Source organism: Rhopilema esculentum, chromosome 21 (genome assembly GCF_057945365.1).
Source record: "Rhopilema esculentum isolate cy_ngs chromosome 21, ASM5794536v1, whole genome shotgun sequence".
Taxonomy (NCBI): domain Eukaryota; kingdom Metazoa; phylum Cnidaria; class Scyphozoa; order Rhizostomeae; family Rhizostomatidae; genus Rhopilema; species Rhopilema esculentum.
In genome coordinates this window covers 1,107,143-1,123,414 of record NC_142835.1, presented here as the reverse complement: position 1 = coordinate 1,123,414, position 16,272 = coordinate 1,107,143, and the positions used below count along the sequence as shown (strand labels likewise).

The 16,272-nt window shown below is 36.3% G+C and overlaps 1 protein-coding gene across 1 annotated transcript; it reads right to left on the bottom strand.

The window, feature by feature from the left end:
- Positions 1-1,602: 1,602 nt before the first annotated feature.
- Positions 1,603-13,706, bottom strand: LOC135684140 (negative elongation factor A). Its single transcript, XM_065199550.2, has 10 exons — positions 13,238-13,706; positions 10,526-10,690; positions 9,520-9,606; positions 8,789-8,907; positions 7,972-8,041; positions 7,150-7,295; positions 4,534-4,737; positions 3,274-3,519; positions 3,061-3,160; positions 1,603-2,776 (listed from the first exon to the last, which is right to left on the bottom strand). The coding sequence occupies exons 1-10, from the start codon at positions 13,614-13,616 to the stop codon at positions 2,580-2,582; spliced, it is 1,713 nt and encodes a 570-aa protein (XP_065055622.2). The 5' UTR covers positions 13,617-13,706; the 3' UTR covers positions 1,603-2,579.
- Positions 13,707-16,272: the final 2,566 nt, after the last annotated feature.

Genomic DNA, 16,272 nt, shown 5'->3' with positions numbered 1-16,272 from the left:
ATTTTTAAAGGACATAAAATATCATCAACAAAATTTTGCATGTCCTATGCCCCAAAATCTCAATATTACACATATTTCATTCTTTTATTTCTAACTGGCCATTCATTTTGTTAATGCTAAATCTCCCTCCTGAAAACTTGCAATAATTCTCCCAAAAGGGTACCTATAATTCTGCATGTTTCTTCAAATGGTACCCGTAGCTCCACACAAATTTCAAAAACTGGTACCGATAATTCCACACTTTTCAGAAAAAAAGTATCCCTAAATAATGGCACGTCCCCGTACCTTCAAACATGCTTAGATACCCCCCCCCCAAGGCGCCAACATCGTTTCTATTAACTTCTATGCTATTATACCTATTGTTCTATTCGTGCTTTTAATTGGCTGTAATCATGTTCTGTTTGCTTATTGGTTGAGTGTTTCTTGAATGCGTATAAATGAGTTTGTCTGTTTTAGAGTAGTAGCTTTTTTACTATGGGTGTCGCAGCCTTGCCAAGAAGTCATAACCTCTAGAATCGGCCTCCATTACATTCCAGAAATCAACATCAAGGGGTTGGTCAAAATGGGGAGTTGTCGCCTGCGTACTACAAATTTTTTATGGAATATACTCAGCAACAGCCTCTTTGTAATAACAATAATTGTGTTTCAAAAGGGTTGCACTCATAAACAACTCGAATTGACTGACAGTATATTTACAAAAAAACATTTAAATACATCTGATTTACCTATGTACTATTTAACACAATATCAACAGCCAATTCTCCCTGACATTGTTTCTTATTTACAAAACTTTTATGTACTTGGCAGTTAATTTCTCATCACATTTTACATACAGGCATTTTTTTGGTTTGAAATGGGGGGGGGGGAGGGGCTGTAAAAATCTTTCAGTTTTCTGACCGGGTCTTGGGTGTTTGTTTGCAATAATACTATGAAAACTAAGATCAGGTTGCAAGCTATGTGGTATAAATGTTTTTTTTTTGCTATTTTGCTCCACCAATAGGAACTACAAACCTACCATTTAAGTAAATTAAACAGGAGGCTTTGAAAATTCTAGCAAAGAGAGGCTGGAGTATCTTTTAAAATGGGGTGGTGAGACCTTTTACTGCTTGATACAAGCAAAACTAGCGATAGATAAGATACCCATATGCACATTTGAACATGCGCTGTTAGTCGTTATCACATATTTTGCCGTGACTAACACCTTGATGATAATACCACTAATAAAACAAGAAATTCGGTCGATCCGTTTATAGTCACTCAACCTTCAGTCGCTCTGCCGATTGCAAATACATATAGTTTAGACGAAAATATCCAGAGCTTTTTGTCCAATTTATTTCCATCTGTAGTTACAGGCACAAATTTCCAAGCTGCATTTGGTGCGACTAGAACCAAAGTCTATTCCTATTGTATACGATACTTGCTTCTTGCAAAAAACATTTCCATCCAGCTCCTCACGCGAGCATAGATTCTTATTACGATTTATCAAAAGTCTTTGAAGTTCCAATACCTTTTGTCACTATGATTTTGAAAATGACGTCAGACATGATGAAAGGCCCGAGGAGACCATGAAACCATAAACTTTCTTTTTGTTGAATTCTTTCGCAAAGCAGTAGTGAAGAACAAGGTCTTGTATATTAACACCAGTAAAATATATTACTCTTTGGACTTCTAGCATACCAAATAAAATATTTATAATTCTTCAGATAGGTGATCTTCAGCGCCATGAACAGTATTACTACTAAACGGTTTTCGACATCTGATAATGGCCTGCTCATTAAAAATATAATGATAAATGCATTTGGAGAGAACTATCGACTCTATGGTCAATGCTAGACCCTGAGGCTATACATCTACCCCGAATGATCGATTGAAATACAATTCAATAAGTTTTTTTCTAATTACTGAAGTAATCAAATGAAAAAGTCACCACTTGGCTAATCCACACTAACAGTGACAAACTCGTACTGCTGCTAGTCATACAAGTCTAACCAGGAAAATGAGAATATTACAATATATTACAAAATAAATATTCTAATAAGCTCCTGATTCCATCACAATTTTCACCTTCGAAAATATCATACCAAATCTGCAACTTAATCATTTCGAAAAAGTCACAGACGCCACCTACGATGTATAAAACGGCCGTTCACTTCAAACTTGACTGGCCTATAACGGAAATTTACTCATAATTGATTTTCAAATGCATTTGGTACGGTATTTTCATTATTTTTAGGATACATTGAAAACAATTAAAAGGGTCACCAACACCTGTGTGACAGAGACTGAAGACGAAGCATCTAAACAAGTCTTTGGCAGGGTTTCACAGGTCAACAATAGAAGGCTATTAAGTGACCTTTGCCCTAGCACAAAAGTTCTAAAAATTGGAGGTCACAGGTCAATGCTCGTAGGTCGGAGGGTCACGGCGCATCCCAAATAAGAAGTTCTCTTCGACTGAGGCCAGAGAAGCTTTGGTGTTTTTTTGGCCTAAAAGCCGAAATTTTTGAAGGCTTGTTTCAAAAGGCTTGCTCAAAGTCGTCTGTCTTAGACCCGACGTGTTTCGTCATGTTCTGTAGGACAAATTACGTAGTTTCACCCTCATTCATCGGCGCCAAAACTCTGGTTCTTTTTAACCTTCTCCAATGACCAGTTTCATAGTTCATTTCAAATAGCATTTCGATCAAAGTTGTTTGTGCGCTGTTAGGTCCAACTTGGCTGTTTTCCGTATCTTCGCTGAGTTTTATCGTGAGGACCGGGCCTTGCTGTGGAAAAGGATTATCTGAAAAAGAAAATAACATTTTAAAGTTCCAAAAATTATTATAAGCAGCCATTTTAAATTCACTTAAGAGAGTACGGAATGATCATCAGTTTTTACAAAGTGCTACAACCAACATGTGTATAGAAAACATTTTGAGGTGTATAAGCAACTAACTTGCAAAACAGGCAGCTTTGATCAACATAAACGTGCATGAAAAAAGGTGAGGTGTTGGCTTGATCATTGGATCATTATAAACGAATCATGTCCCTCAAAGTCTCACCAACCAAAGCACAGAAAATGCTCACCTCTCGCGCCAGCCATGAATCCTAATATCAACGCTTTCTCCGCTCTTGTCACTTTGTTGGCCGATTTGAACATTTCTTGAGCTGCTAACATCTGCTCTTTCTGCAAAAAATGCCAACAAACTTTGAATGGAGCGTAAGATTTAGATTATAGAACTATCCACTCTTAAACTTACATTTGTGAGACTGCAATTACAAATGAATTCCAAGACATACCGTTAATGATAAGCCTCGTTTTGCTTGTGGGTTCGTGCGCTGGTTCAAATCCATCGTTGGCCGCTGAGCTTCGTTTGCGTTTGTCGATGCTTGTAGCGCCGTCGGCTGGTTTAGAGAACTTGGCATGACTGCAGGATCTGCCGAGGGCCTCGTTTGCGTTTGATTTAATCGAATGTCCTTCAACATCTGTTGTTGTTGCCGTAAAGCTTGCTGCTGCCGCAAAGCTTGCTGCTGCCGTATACGAATCTAAAAGAAAACAAATTTTGCAAGCTCGGCCTAGTAACACGTGTTATCAAAACTTGTTTTTCATTCGCATTTCTCGATGAAACGTTTAAAAGACGAGACATTTTTATCCATAAATATACTAGATTGCGTGCGGTACAATAAAATGCTGTAATAACGATGAATGTAAGTAAATTGTACCAGGAAAATTTGTTTTTAAATAGACAACGACGTTTTGAGCATAGCCCGTTATCAAGTCAAAACGGGCTATGCTCGAAACGACATTTTTATCCGTTAAAAAAACACCAATAACGTAATGAAAGTCGCAGCTCGTTTTGGTTTTTATTTCCTTAACTAGATTGAAGAAAACAACAAATAACATCATAAAAACGTAAACATTTAGTGATTGAACTACTGGTTGGAAAAAATGAAATAGCTTTCAAATTACACCCTACAAGTGTGCTCTTTATTCGGTCTTTATTTCCTGGTAAAGCCTCTTTCTAACGTGGGGACCTTTCTTCGATTGAGGAGGTTTTTGAATTATCGTGAAGTTTTCCTTCGAGGGATATTATCATATAGAAGGAAGTGTCTTCACGAATCAATGAGGTATGCTTAAATAGAGGGCGAGCAAGTATAGCAAGCAATATGTATACGTTGCAAACAGCGTATGCTACATGAGCCCACGCAGGAATATCACCTGCACGTTGAAAATTGACGACAAGTGGGCGGAAAATCATTTTTCATGTGGGATGAAAACCCACAAAAACAAGCAAATTGGCCGCAAATGACCAAATTTAACGACAAAAGCGCTAAAAACTGTGTTTCAGCCGAAAATTTAGCCCAGCACCCCAGCAATTTCCGCCACTGATTAATAAAAAGTGCACGGAAGAATAATAATCGGTCTAAACTAGCCTAGCAACTTTAAAAACCTGCCTAGGTGCCTATTAGCTAGTTGCGCCATTTGCCCATTAACTTTTTGTGTGATTTTTGTTTTCAAAGTAAGAGGTTGATTGCTTCAAGATGGCTCACTGAACTCACCTGCAACTCTCTTTGGATTTCCTGCGTTGCTAAACTGGCGTTTGGATCAACATTTATAATGTTATTTTTATCCGTCGTTCGGGGTGCTGCCGTCGTAGAAGCAGGGGTTGTGAATGGGGGCTTTTTTATTGAGCCTGGTATGACGGCATAGGATGGTTGTGCTTCTGATTCTGGCTCTTTCTTAGGAATCTCCTTAGGTTCAACCTGCAAAATGAAAAACGAAAGATTAAACTGGTACACTTTATGTCCGCCTTCTAGCCTTCGATAAACTGTAAGCAAAATTACACTGACTCTAGGTCTATGGGATCTAGTTATAAGGTCAGGTTCTGGTTTATTATATTTTAAATTCCACAACATATATTTCCACAAAATACTAAATACAAATACAGCAACATCAAATATCAAACAACCATTATAAAAATAAGATATGGAACACAAATTATCAGTGGGATATATATGTATGGGGAATTATTTAAAGGAGGAACTCTCTCAGTAGGAAAGCTAATCGAAGAGAGAGGCCCCCCTATAGCATACATTAAGATATTTCAGCACTTCGAAGATATCAAAATAAATAATACCGAGAATGAAACTCCGATTTCTGTGAATGGGAAATAGAAAACAGGGTGAAAAATTTCAAGGATTAGCTGTCAATGTTTATTGCAAGCAGATATGTCTTCAATTCATAACGAAAGAAAACCAATGATACAGATTCTTTGATGTCAGTAGGAATACTATTCCACGATGCAGCAACAGAAAAACGGACAGATCTTAAACCATATTGAAGGATGTTTTTTTGAGTTAGGAAAATGTCGTTCTTAGAAGCCTTTCGAGCATCATGTTAATGAATAGACTAAATTGATTCAAAGTAAGAATGAAAGCAGACAGGCTATATCCTATTGATACATTCATAGACAAAGGATAGAAGTTTTAATTGAAAGAAGTCTTGTAATTTTAAGATTTTTAAGTCAAAGAAAATAGGCGAGGAAGGAGAACAGAAACTTTGAAAAGCAATAGTTCTGATCACTCTTTTTTGCAATAAGAAAACTGGATGAATGTGAATTTCATAGGCAAAACCCCAAACTACAAGTCCATAATGGAGAAAAGAAGCGAACAAAGAGTTGTAGAGACATTATAACACATCAACAGGAACGAAGTGTCTTATCTTAAAAAATATGCCACAAGGCTAGCTAACTTCTTAGCAAGTTCACTTAAATGGTATTTCCAGCTAAGATTCTCAACAAGTAGAATACCAACGAACTTAACATATTGAGATTGTTTTATGATTTGTTTTCCGATCTTTATGTTTATATTGTCTGTTAAAGGGCGTTAATGTGACCTGAAAATTATAAAATTAGTTTTATTAATATCTAAAAAAAGCCTGTTAGCATCAAGCCATTGTTTGACATAATCCAGTTTTTTATTGACAACTTTTTCAAGTTCACCAAATTTATCAGCTTCAAAATATATATTAGTGTCGTTAGCAAAAAGATAAGTCATTTATGAAAATAAGGAATAGCGAAGGACCAAGGACAGAGCCTTGTGGTACCCCACAGATGATGTTACGTAGATTAGAACTAAAACCATTAACAGAGACATATTGTTTTCTATCAGTAAGATAGGATCTAAACAAGTTAAAAACTGGGCCACGTATTCCATAGTGTTCGAGTTTTTCCAAAAGAATTTTATGATTTACCGTATCAAACGCTTTTTGCAGATCAAGAAAAATTCCAAATTCATATCTTCTGTTGTCTAGATACTGACTGTAGGTTTATGGGATCTAGTTATAAGTCCGTTTGATCCAAGCGTAAGATGAAGAGGTGGTCATGGAACGAGTTAAGACCGTTAAATTTTTCAGCAACATCATGTCTAAAATAATCAAACATAGTGAAATGAAAACCACTTGAGCATCTCCCTGGTTTGAAATTTATTCACGTAGCTTACCGTAATATATCGAATAAGTCCGGGGGCTAATTCAACACTCGGTGCTAAAGATTAGTGGCTTATTTAAGAGGGGGAATTACTGGAGAGAGGGGCTTTTTAAAAAGGAATCTTAGTGAAAAGGGAAATCTTATTCATGAAAAAGTGACCAAGATAACAAAGCTGTTATAAGGTTACATGAAACTACAGATATGAGCAAAAATGTATGTGCTTTAGTGCAAAAACATTGTGAAAAACCTGGAAGCGATTGGCTGTTTGTTAAATCTGACCGTATAATAAGGGGGCTTGTCGAGAGGGTGCTTATTCAAGATCCGATGCTAGGGATGAGAGGGTTATTAAAGTGGGGGCGTATTCCAGAGGGGGGCTTTGGCGGAAGTCCTGGTCTATACACATAAAATGTGTCTTTACTGGTTGCTGGGGAGTCGAGAAGTGAATGTTTTTAGGCAGTCTTCAGGCAGAAAACGGAAAAGGATGGCCTAACTACAAGAAGTATGAATTTTAATCATTGCTTTATGAAGAAGAAAAAAACAGAAAAAAACAGAAAAAAAAGGAAGCGATGAATCAATAAAAACAAGACACTAAGCGCAAAGCAGCTAATGCAAAGAAGAAGAAGAAGTAAATTAATAAATAAACTGCAAGCAAAGAAAGATGCAAGTACCGAAATAAATATGAGTTTACCTTGGTTTCAGCGCCGTTAAGACCCGCAGCATATGCTGCAACTTCAGGAATTGGTTTTGGAGCGGTTTCGCTACTCTTTTGTTGTTTTGATTGTCGACTGTGTTCTGATTTCTTTGGCTTGGGTTCTTCGGCTGATGCTTCAGTTTCTGGGGAATAACAAACAGAAACTCCTATATCTGTTTACTAGAGCAAGAATCAATTAAAAAAGTGGGATCGGCCTTGAAAAATTGGGTTGAATTACATTGAGCGGTCTAGGACTTGAGATCCCTTGAAAAAAACTGGACATTGCTCCTATAATGTCTGCAACATTAATCGCATTTTTCTAAGGTACATTTATGTTCTTTGGAAGATTAAAGCTTTCTATATCAACCAACCAGAAGAACCACAACAAGAAATCAGCTTTTCGATGTTGAACGCTACTAAAAATTCCGATTTCTTGCATGTTCTGTTTATTCTGTTAACAATGTTTCCAGCCTGCTTTAAACTGTAGATTTCGGAGCACACATACAAAAACAGTTACAAAAGAAAATAACTGAACAGAAAATAATATTTAATATTAATAAGTTCTTAAATAGGTTTAGATAATTTAATATCTAACTCCTTTATAGCATACATTCAAACCCATGTTTGATTTTAATAGTTCTACAACGAAACGATGTATTTGTAAATTATAAATTTAAATTTCATCTGACGTCTTAAAATTACAAAATCGTGTGGACGAACTGGGCCCAAAATCTGTGCCGACATAGATCATAAATGCAAGTTTGATTCCAACTATATTCTGTTTCTAAACTCTTTTCAATACAAGTAAAATATTCATACCGGCTTGTTTTCGTCGCTTTTTAGCCTCCCGACTTGCTCCTCCAATGGGTTGTTCGGTTATGTCTAAAAGCTGTCAAAACATAACAATCAGTCATAAGAATTTCAGCAATTAAGAACAATGCCAACTGAGGAATGATTTTTTCCGAACACATCTTTGTCACGGAAAAAAAGCATCAGCATGAAATTCGATCTGTCTAACCCTTTCATCGTGATCAAATTGTTGAAAATCGATCGTCTACTTATTGCTAGAATTACTACAATTCTGGCCAAGCGCGAATTACGAGCCCCTGACCGCCATCTTGGAAATATCATTGCATCACAAGCAGGGGCGGCAGGCCAATGTATTAACATGTTCTTACCGACCTAGCTTTCGATTTATTTCAAGGGCTTAAATTTGACTGCCATTTTGCGTGATATCTTTAAAGCAAATTTGAGACATGGCAGTCATCCTTTATAACAAATTTTAAAATGGAACCCCTGTGACGTTGCATTCGCTGTCAATTAGTCACAAAAACCGAGACTCGTAATGTTATTGTGTCTGCATCACTTTCCTTTACCTAATATATTATCAACTGCAAATCAGGCCTTCAAATATATCTTGAGCTACTCATGTGTTCTAGACAATGATAAACATGAGAAAACTCATCATCATGAATAGTTAATGAAACTTAAATGGTTTGTGGAATGCTTGAATGATAAGGCTACTTTAATAATCATGCCTTGTGAAGGTTTAAAGGTTAAGGAGGTGTTTAAGAGATTCTTAACATTTCATACATGCAGGAATATTTTAAGCATATGCTCCGCTTGAAACACAAACCTTGGTTTTCTTCGGGAGGGCTGTCTCTCTGAGTGTTGGTCTTGTATGCTGCCTTAATGGTATTACCAACTGGGGTTTACTAGGAGCAGGATGGTGTTTCTGACTGTCCTTTAAAAACCCTGAAAGAAAACAAGATGTCAACATGACTGTATCTAGCAAAATAAAATGCTGATGAACAAATTCAAAGTGAAGAAACAAAATAGAAGGGTACATGCAACCTATTTATGTTTCTGACAAACATGAAAAAGTGAATTGAAATATAAAAAGATGAACTCAACATGAAATAAGAAAACATAATTGAGAAAGAAACAATACTAGAAATACTTGTGGGACATGCTAAGATAGACTAGGGGTGAAGAAAAAGTAACATCAAAAAAGGAAATGAAGAAAAGGTTAAAAAAGCCCCACAAACATGAATAGAAAAAAAATTGAATGTTCAGAAGCAAGAACATATAAAACAGTGGCCAAAACATTATTGTCTGGGGAAAGCATAGAAAGTATTACAAATATGACAAGAAAATAGTGTGCCAAAATGTTTATTGAAGAAAATGTGAATTAAAAATTTCAAATAAGCCTTTATGAAAATTATCTAAGCACAATGAAACAGAAAAAACAGATGGCTGAGGTTAAAAATTACAAAGAAAAATGTAACAAAAACTGGGCAGGAGAAGCAAAGCTTAAAGAAAGAGACTTTCCTGTTACAAAAATAAAAAGAATTGACACCAATATACCTGGACCAGCATTCTTCTTTAATGGGGACAGTGGTGTAGAGTGTGGTTGATTTGTTGACAACCTTCTATGGGTTGCTGCCTCAGATGCTAAAATGGCAAAAATATAAAATAAATTTACAATGTAAAAAGAAAGAACAAATATCAGTAAAGGCATTTAAAGGATAATATCACACAGAATACCCTCTATTTGGAAACGTTTGTGGGGCGTTTTAGCATGTGCTGCTAAAATATTTAAAGGGAGGTCTGACATGAAAAAGTTCTCTTTGATTGGAGATGCCAGACAATATTTGTAATTCATTAAAAAATTTAACAAATTGTACCAAAGCTTTCTTAAAGATGCCTAAACTGCCAAGACGATGTTCCCTGTGCTAACAAAGTTTGAGATGAGGTTAAATTCAGCCTTTTAATGTTTCCTGTGCTTTGTATTGTTTATGTCACTTGCTTGGGTCAGAGGACTGGAAATGTGTCTATTGATTAAACATTTATTCCTCACAGTTTACTGTTCTGTGCAGGCAATCAAACGCTCATGTGGTTGGACTTAACACCACTACAAGTGATCGCTAGCATCAAATAAAAAGACCTTCCAAAGCAAATGAGCTGCTAGAAGAATTTATGGAACCCCAATGTCAACCCCTTCAATTTTCACAGCAATTGATGAGGAAGAAAGCCATATGCAAATTTGAAGCATAAGACCTCAATGTTTAAATTAACAAAAGCAGTGTTCTCAAATCTGATTCGCATCACATTTTATCAAATGAAGCATATATGGAATTCGCAAGTGTTTGCGATTCGCAAACCAGAAACCACTTACAAAAGGCGAAATAGGACTTAAAATCAAGGTTCTCAGAGCAAGGTTACTAGAGCGAATAACATTTAAAACATTCATAAGAAAAATATACAATATTCAATTTTGAATTGGCAAACTGAAATTTCCACTTCAAGCAGAAGATCTAAAAAATACCAGATTATAATTGTTAATATATAATTGCCAAAGTTTGCAACATACCTTTCTGAGTAAGATGAGCTCTCAAAGCTGCAGACTTTGGTTTTCTTCTTAGTGTGAAGTTTTTTGATGGAGGTGGTTGGGTGCCAAATGAGCTAACTAAAGCAGTCTTGTTGAGGTATGGACATTCACAAGGAAGGGATATCCAATTAATTGATCCATCATTCACTAAATTGAGATTATAAAATTACAAATCTATCAGTTAACTTGATTAACTCAGCCAGCTTTCAACTGATCAAAATTTCAAAACAATATTTATTTCAGGCCTTGCCCGGAAAGGCGCGAGCCCCTCAAAACGTCAAAACAATATTACCACGGAGCAAAATAATTTCTTGGCCTTTGTCTAATAAACTTGATCAAGCATAAACAATCTTCCCAACAGACCGCAATATTATGATTTGCGTAAGATCACCCCTTGAGAAAATAACCCTCTAATAACCACCAAGGTCACAGGCCATCAACCCTCATCTCCGGAAGATTTATTTGATTTTCGAGCAAGCGTTAATCTTCTGTTGAAGTATTATTTTCTGTTTTTCTTAATAATTTAAAATCACCTTTGCAAATCAGAGATCACATTTCTGTCCAAATTACCGCATTGCTTTTCAGTTTTCATTTGCTTTCGTGAGTAGTAGATGTTCTAGTGTGTCTTATAGAAAGAATAGCATAAAAAGGGAAACAAAGCTAATGTTCGACTTAAAGCCATGCGTTTTCCTATATTTCTATATTTGTATTAACATAGTGTTTGCTGCATGTTTTGTTATTTCATATTATGGTGCTTTTTGGTATCACCGTTGAATTTCTTATTTAACACTCTTCCAAAGCTTTCGATATGAAGCCCTCGATCTTCCAAAGCTCTTGAAGGATGCTCTCAAGGATATTTTATTTAAAGGTGCTAAATAGAGCGCCTAGAGTTTCTAAGGGGCTCTTTTTATGGAGCACCTTCATTTTGCTTAGAGCAAGGCCTGTTATTTCAACATTATCCCACTCACTATTAGCCATTCTGGAAGTTTTTTCCTTTTACATAACATCAAATTGACAAACAGGAATGAATAGCAAAAATAATAATTTTATTTCATTTTCAGATTTTGCATCACAGTTTTATTATGCTGGATATCTTTAAACATTAAAACCAATTAGTAATATAAAATAATTCATCTAGTAAAATAAGATTGGCTTTTCAATGTTAATAATAACCTTTCAATTACTGTTGGTCATCATTAGATGTTTGACCATTAGATGCTATATATAAATGATTGTTTTATAGAAAGATAAAAAAGTGTTACAAATAATGAAAGACAACAGGATTATAAAAAGTAGTATGGAAATATTATAAGCAAGCCAAATACAGACGGTTCTGTTGGCAAATGACAATCAAGTAGACCTTGGATTAACCACTTTAAATAGAACACATATCACTTGCCCTGTTGTGAAATAACTTGCCAATGAAAAAAATGATTTTGAAAATATTCTGGATTTATCATCAATAAAATGTTTTGAAATATCAAATCAAAGTTGTATCTTTAAGTTTGCTATTTCTAAGTTTGCTTGAATGCTGTTTTAAGGTTATTAGAATAAGCAGACAGATAGTATCAAATGGTTTGAAGATATTTTGCAATAAATTCTGAGTGTAAACAACACCAATTTTAGACTTTATTATCTAGTTGGCAGTGAATATAGCCAAGTAATTATCCTGCCTCCACAAAAAAAGTTTTATCTGAAATTCTAATGTGAGTGCATTGATTTTTAAATTGCATATTTTTTAAAGAGCTTTGACAAGGATTGATGTTCTTGTTCTTTAATCTCACTTTTTAATTTCATAATTGAATCCCACATGCTCTTATTGCTGTTCCCATTTCAACATTGATTTTATATGCCTTCATGCTAAAAAGTATTTAGACCATTATACAACAGTTTTGACAGAAATTTTTAGTTGTATTGATTTGCTTACTGCTCTGTTTTGTTAAAACATGAGGGGAAATGTTTTAAAAAATTTGTTCTTCTTATTTTCATCTTAGGCTTGGTACGTTATTCCGATATTCTTACTTTTTTTAGCCTTGGAGTTCTTATAAATAGTGTCCTTATTACTTATAAAAGAGTGAAGTACCAACCGGCCAGTCTGCAGAGTATGGCATGTGCACACCGGAGATATTTTTGCGCAAAACCTGTTGCACACCCGTATTTTTGGGTGTGGCAACTAAGATAGGTGTGGCTTGGTGTGGTCCCATAGAAAATGTCAGCTGATAAAAACAAGCACAGTTGTGTATGAACAATTTGAGATATCATGAATCTTACTTGACAAATATACAAATAAAAACTTGCGCTATCATTAACAGTATACTTCACACAAATTATTACGGTGAAATGCAAATTCACAAATTTTAACCACAACAGGGAAAAATAGTCGGTGCACACCAGCACACCAGACATTTTTGGTGGTGCACACCATCACACCAGGCTTTTTGCTCGTGCACACCGGAGATCTCGTCGAAAAGTGCCTTACTCTGCAGACTGGCCAACCGGAACTGCATATAAATGTTTACAAATGTCAACCAACGAAAAAGATACAGAAAGAGCCTAAACTTGAATCTCCTCAAATTTTCTAAATTTTTCAGTATTAATAGTTCCAGCCCTCTCTTAGAACACAGCATAGCTGTGTCCTCAGCAGAACAATAAACACACTATTTGAAATCGAAACGCCGTAGGCCGTCGACTCACCTTGGCCGCCCAGTTCATGGACAAGTTGAGCAAATGTTTCACTGCCTTCGCGCACATCAGGGTGAAAACTAGCAGACTGTGGGTACTCTGATAAAATGCATGCAACCAGTCTTACCCAGTCATCCTCGTCATCTAAGCCAAGACCTATTACCATGCTCAACTCATCTTTCAAGTTTTCGAGATTTCTTCTTCGGATTTCAAGAAAAGATAGCAGCAATTTCAGACGTACTCGGTGGTCCAAGCTTTTAAACGATCTGTAAGTATTCCTTAATACATCAGCAGTAAGAAGTGATGTTATTCCGCCTGATGACCACTGGTCTTCGTTGTCCAGTTTATTCCGAAGCCACAGTGCCGTGTCGGCTTCAATGACATTGGCCATCTTGAATCCTAGGCCAGTTGTCAACTGGAATTCGTTCCCAGGCTGCGCAGGATCATTGCTGCGCGCCAACACAAGATTCGTTTGAAAAAACCACCGAACGAGCGATCCCCCCCCCCCCCCCCCCCCAAAAAAAACCCCTTAAGCAGGAAAGCATTTTTTACAACTAACTTTTAAGAAAATATTACACACTTGCAACGTAAATGAATGTCCTTAAAAAGATTAAGATTATGAATTGGATTTGAGCCGGAATGGTACTGGCACAGAGCTTTGCTAACTCTAACTTCAGTGATTGTCCTTTAGTTTTGTATTATCTTCCATGAAATCGTTTACAAAATTGAAAGTTACAAGAGCATCCACTAAGATTTCTTTGCAACCATCAGATCATAAGAGCTCGTATGTAGTCTGCTATGGTCGCGCCAAAGGACGCTTTGTATGAAATTTAAATTTAATCTAAATCCTCCATTTGTAAATGAATCCTTGTGACTTACAGCATATATAACCAAATTAAATAACGTTTGGTTCGAATAGCCAAAAATGCTGAGCCACAAATATGGAATAACTTACCAAACAAAATGAAATCTGCTGAAAATTTGAAGACTCCCAACTTTTGACGAAGCAACGCATGTGAAAATATAGTGGCCTCAAAATAAGCAGGCGTAGCTTGTGACTGTGAATTTATATATGGGCTGAATCGGTAAAGCTTTACTCAATAAAGGTTTGAAAGCGTAACAGTTTCTATCTGTAAACATTCGCTCCCTGGCAAGTTCTGTGAGAAGAAGGCCTTTCTTCTAATGTATTTTGTAGTAGCTTTACCCTTCAAAGCTTAATAATTTATGATTTTGTAAAGCGACTACAAGCTTTACTCATAGCCTACTCTAGTTTTCCTGCTTAGCATTGGTAAATTTTATTACTTTTGGCATACTATATTTCAAAAATTCACCTAACGAAATTGATGACCAGCAGCTATGAAGAACTTGCTGCAGATAACACAAGTCTCACCAAGACCACACCCAAACCACGCCTTACTCCTTCTTCGCCCGGTAATTAAGGTATGTAATGAACTCTTCACAAAAAATTCTTAATGACATTTGTACCAACACTTTTTGTCTTCAACTTACACACTAAATTTTTCCCTTACTGCTTTTATCTAGCTATTTTCTTGTAATTGATTCAATCACTTCTTTTAACAATTTTTGGCTAGTAGAAAGCAAGTTTTAGTTCGTTGGCTGAAGAGTTTCGCTGTAAACAAACGTCTTCTTTGGCCTTCTTGCTTTCTCTAAGAATAATTAAGTAGGTAGGACTAGTCAAATTCAATTGAAATTAGTAAATGCAACTTAGTGGCAGAGTTCCGAAAACGCCCCAGCCTTCCTCTGGATAAAACTTGGCCTTCCTCAAAATTGTTCCTTGTATCTTTTGAATTGAAGGTTTTATATAAATGGAAGATAAGAAAATCGTTCTTGGTTTGGTCTTTTATGCTTTGTCAAAAAAAGAAAGATTAAAGCACAGCAGTAAATTCCTCTCACTTTATTTATTCTTGCAAAGTTATTTATTTATTTGCCTTCCTCAAAACTACTGCATCGTTGGATAACCTTCCTCCGGCTCAGGGGCGGATCCAGAGCAAATTTGAAGGAGGGGCAGTTGGTAGTGGGGGCGCTGAAAATTATTCAGAAATTGGTGACGAGAGTGCGCTGTATACAACAATATCAGACCCTAACTACTGAAGGCCTCTTGCCAGAATCTCTCTCTTAATAGGTAGATAAATTTTCCGGCTGAATATTCGCTGCTCCGCCATAGTGCCTCCAACTCTATTAGAGTACACTGCAATGGGGGCTGTCTTCTATATAATTTCCAGGTAAGGCCCAGAAAATGAAATTAGGGCCCAAAAAATTGCCGCATTTGGTTTGATTTTCAATTGGAGTATGGCTGTTTTTAGTTTGACAGTACTTTACGTCATTATTGTAAAAGGTAAGATTGATTGTTCAAATGAAGGCGGCCACTTTGTATGGCGGCAGAAAATTTTTTGCAACTATGACATTCTAGAGAAAGCCGGAAAATGGATTCGGGATATTTACAACATCGACTGAGAACCAAAGGCCACAGCCAACTGTTGTTTGTTAACAAAAATTGAACAATGTTTGAATTAAGGCAGGAATTGAAAAGCACAACTTTATGGGTAGCCTTTGTTATCTTCCTGAGCTAACTTTTCAAGGAAAACATGATCCATTTTTGGAATAAACAAGTAAACTTTGAGGTAATCCTTAAAGTAGATTAACCTATAGGTCTCAGAAACTTTTCCACCTGATTCTCATGATTCACCTGAATCTTCAAAAGGGGCGTACAGTTTCCAAAAAAGGGCGCCAGACTTGCTTCAACTCGGTAAGGGAGGGGTAATTGCCCCTTTTTGCCCCCCCCCCCCCTTAAATTCGCCACTGCTTCGGTTCACAGCCGTGGAGCCGTAATGTTTTTCGAGCTCTGCTTAGCAGCAATCTGTACTAAAGGCCTTTTTTTAATTTTGCCTATCGAATCCTGATTCCCTAAAAGAGGTGCTGGGTCTGCATGGACAAAGGAACAAAATAGCTAACTATTCAAAAATTGAATAAAATTTTCCTCTACATTAATTTTTTTGCACAGTTCTTGGTTTTCAAAGAATTCTCTT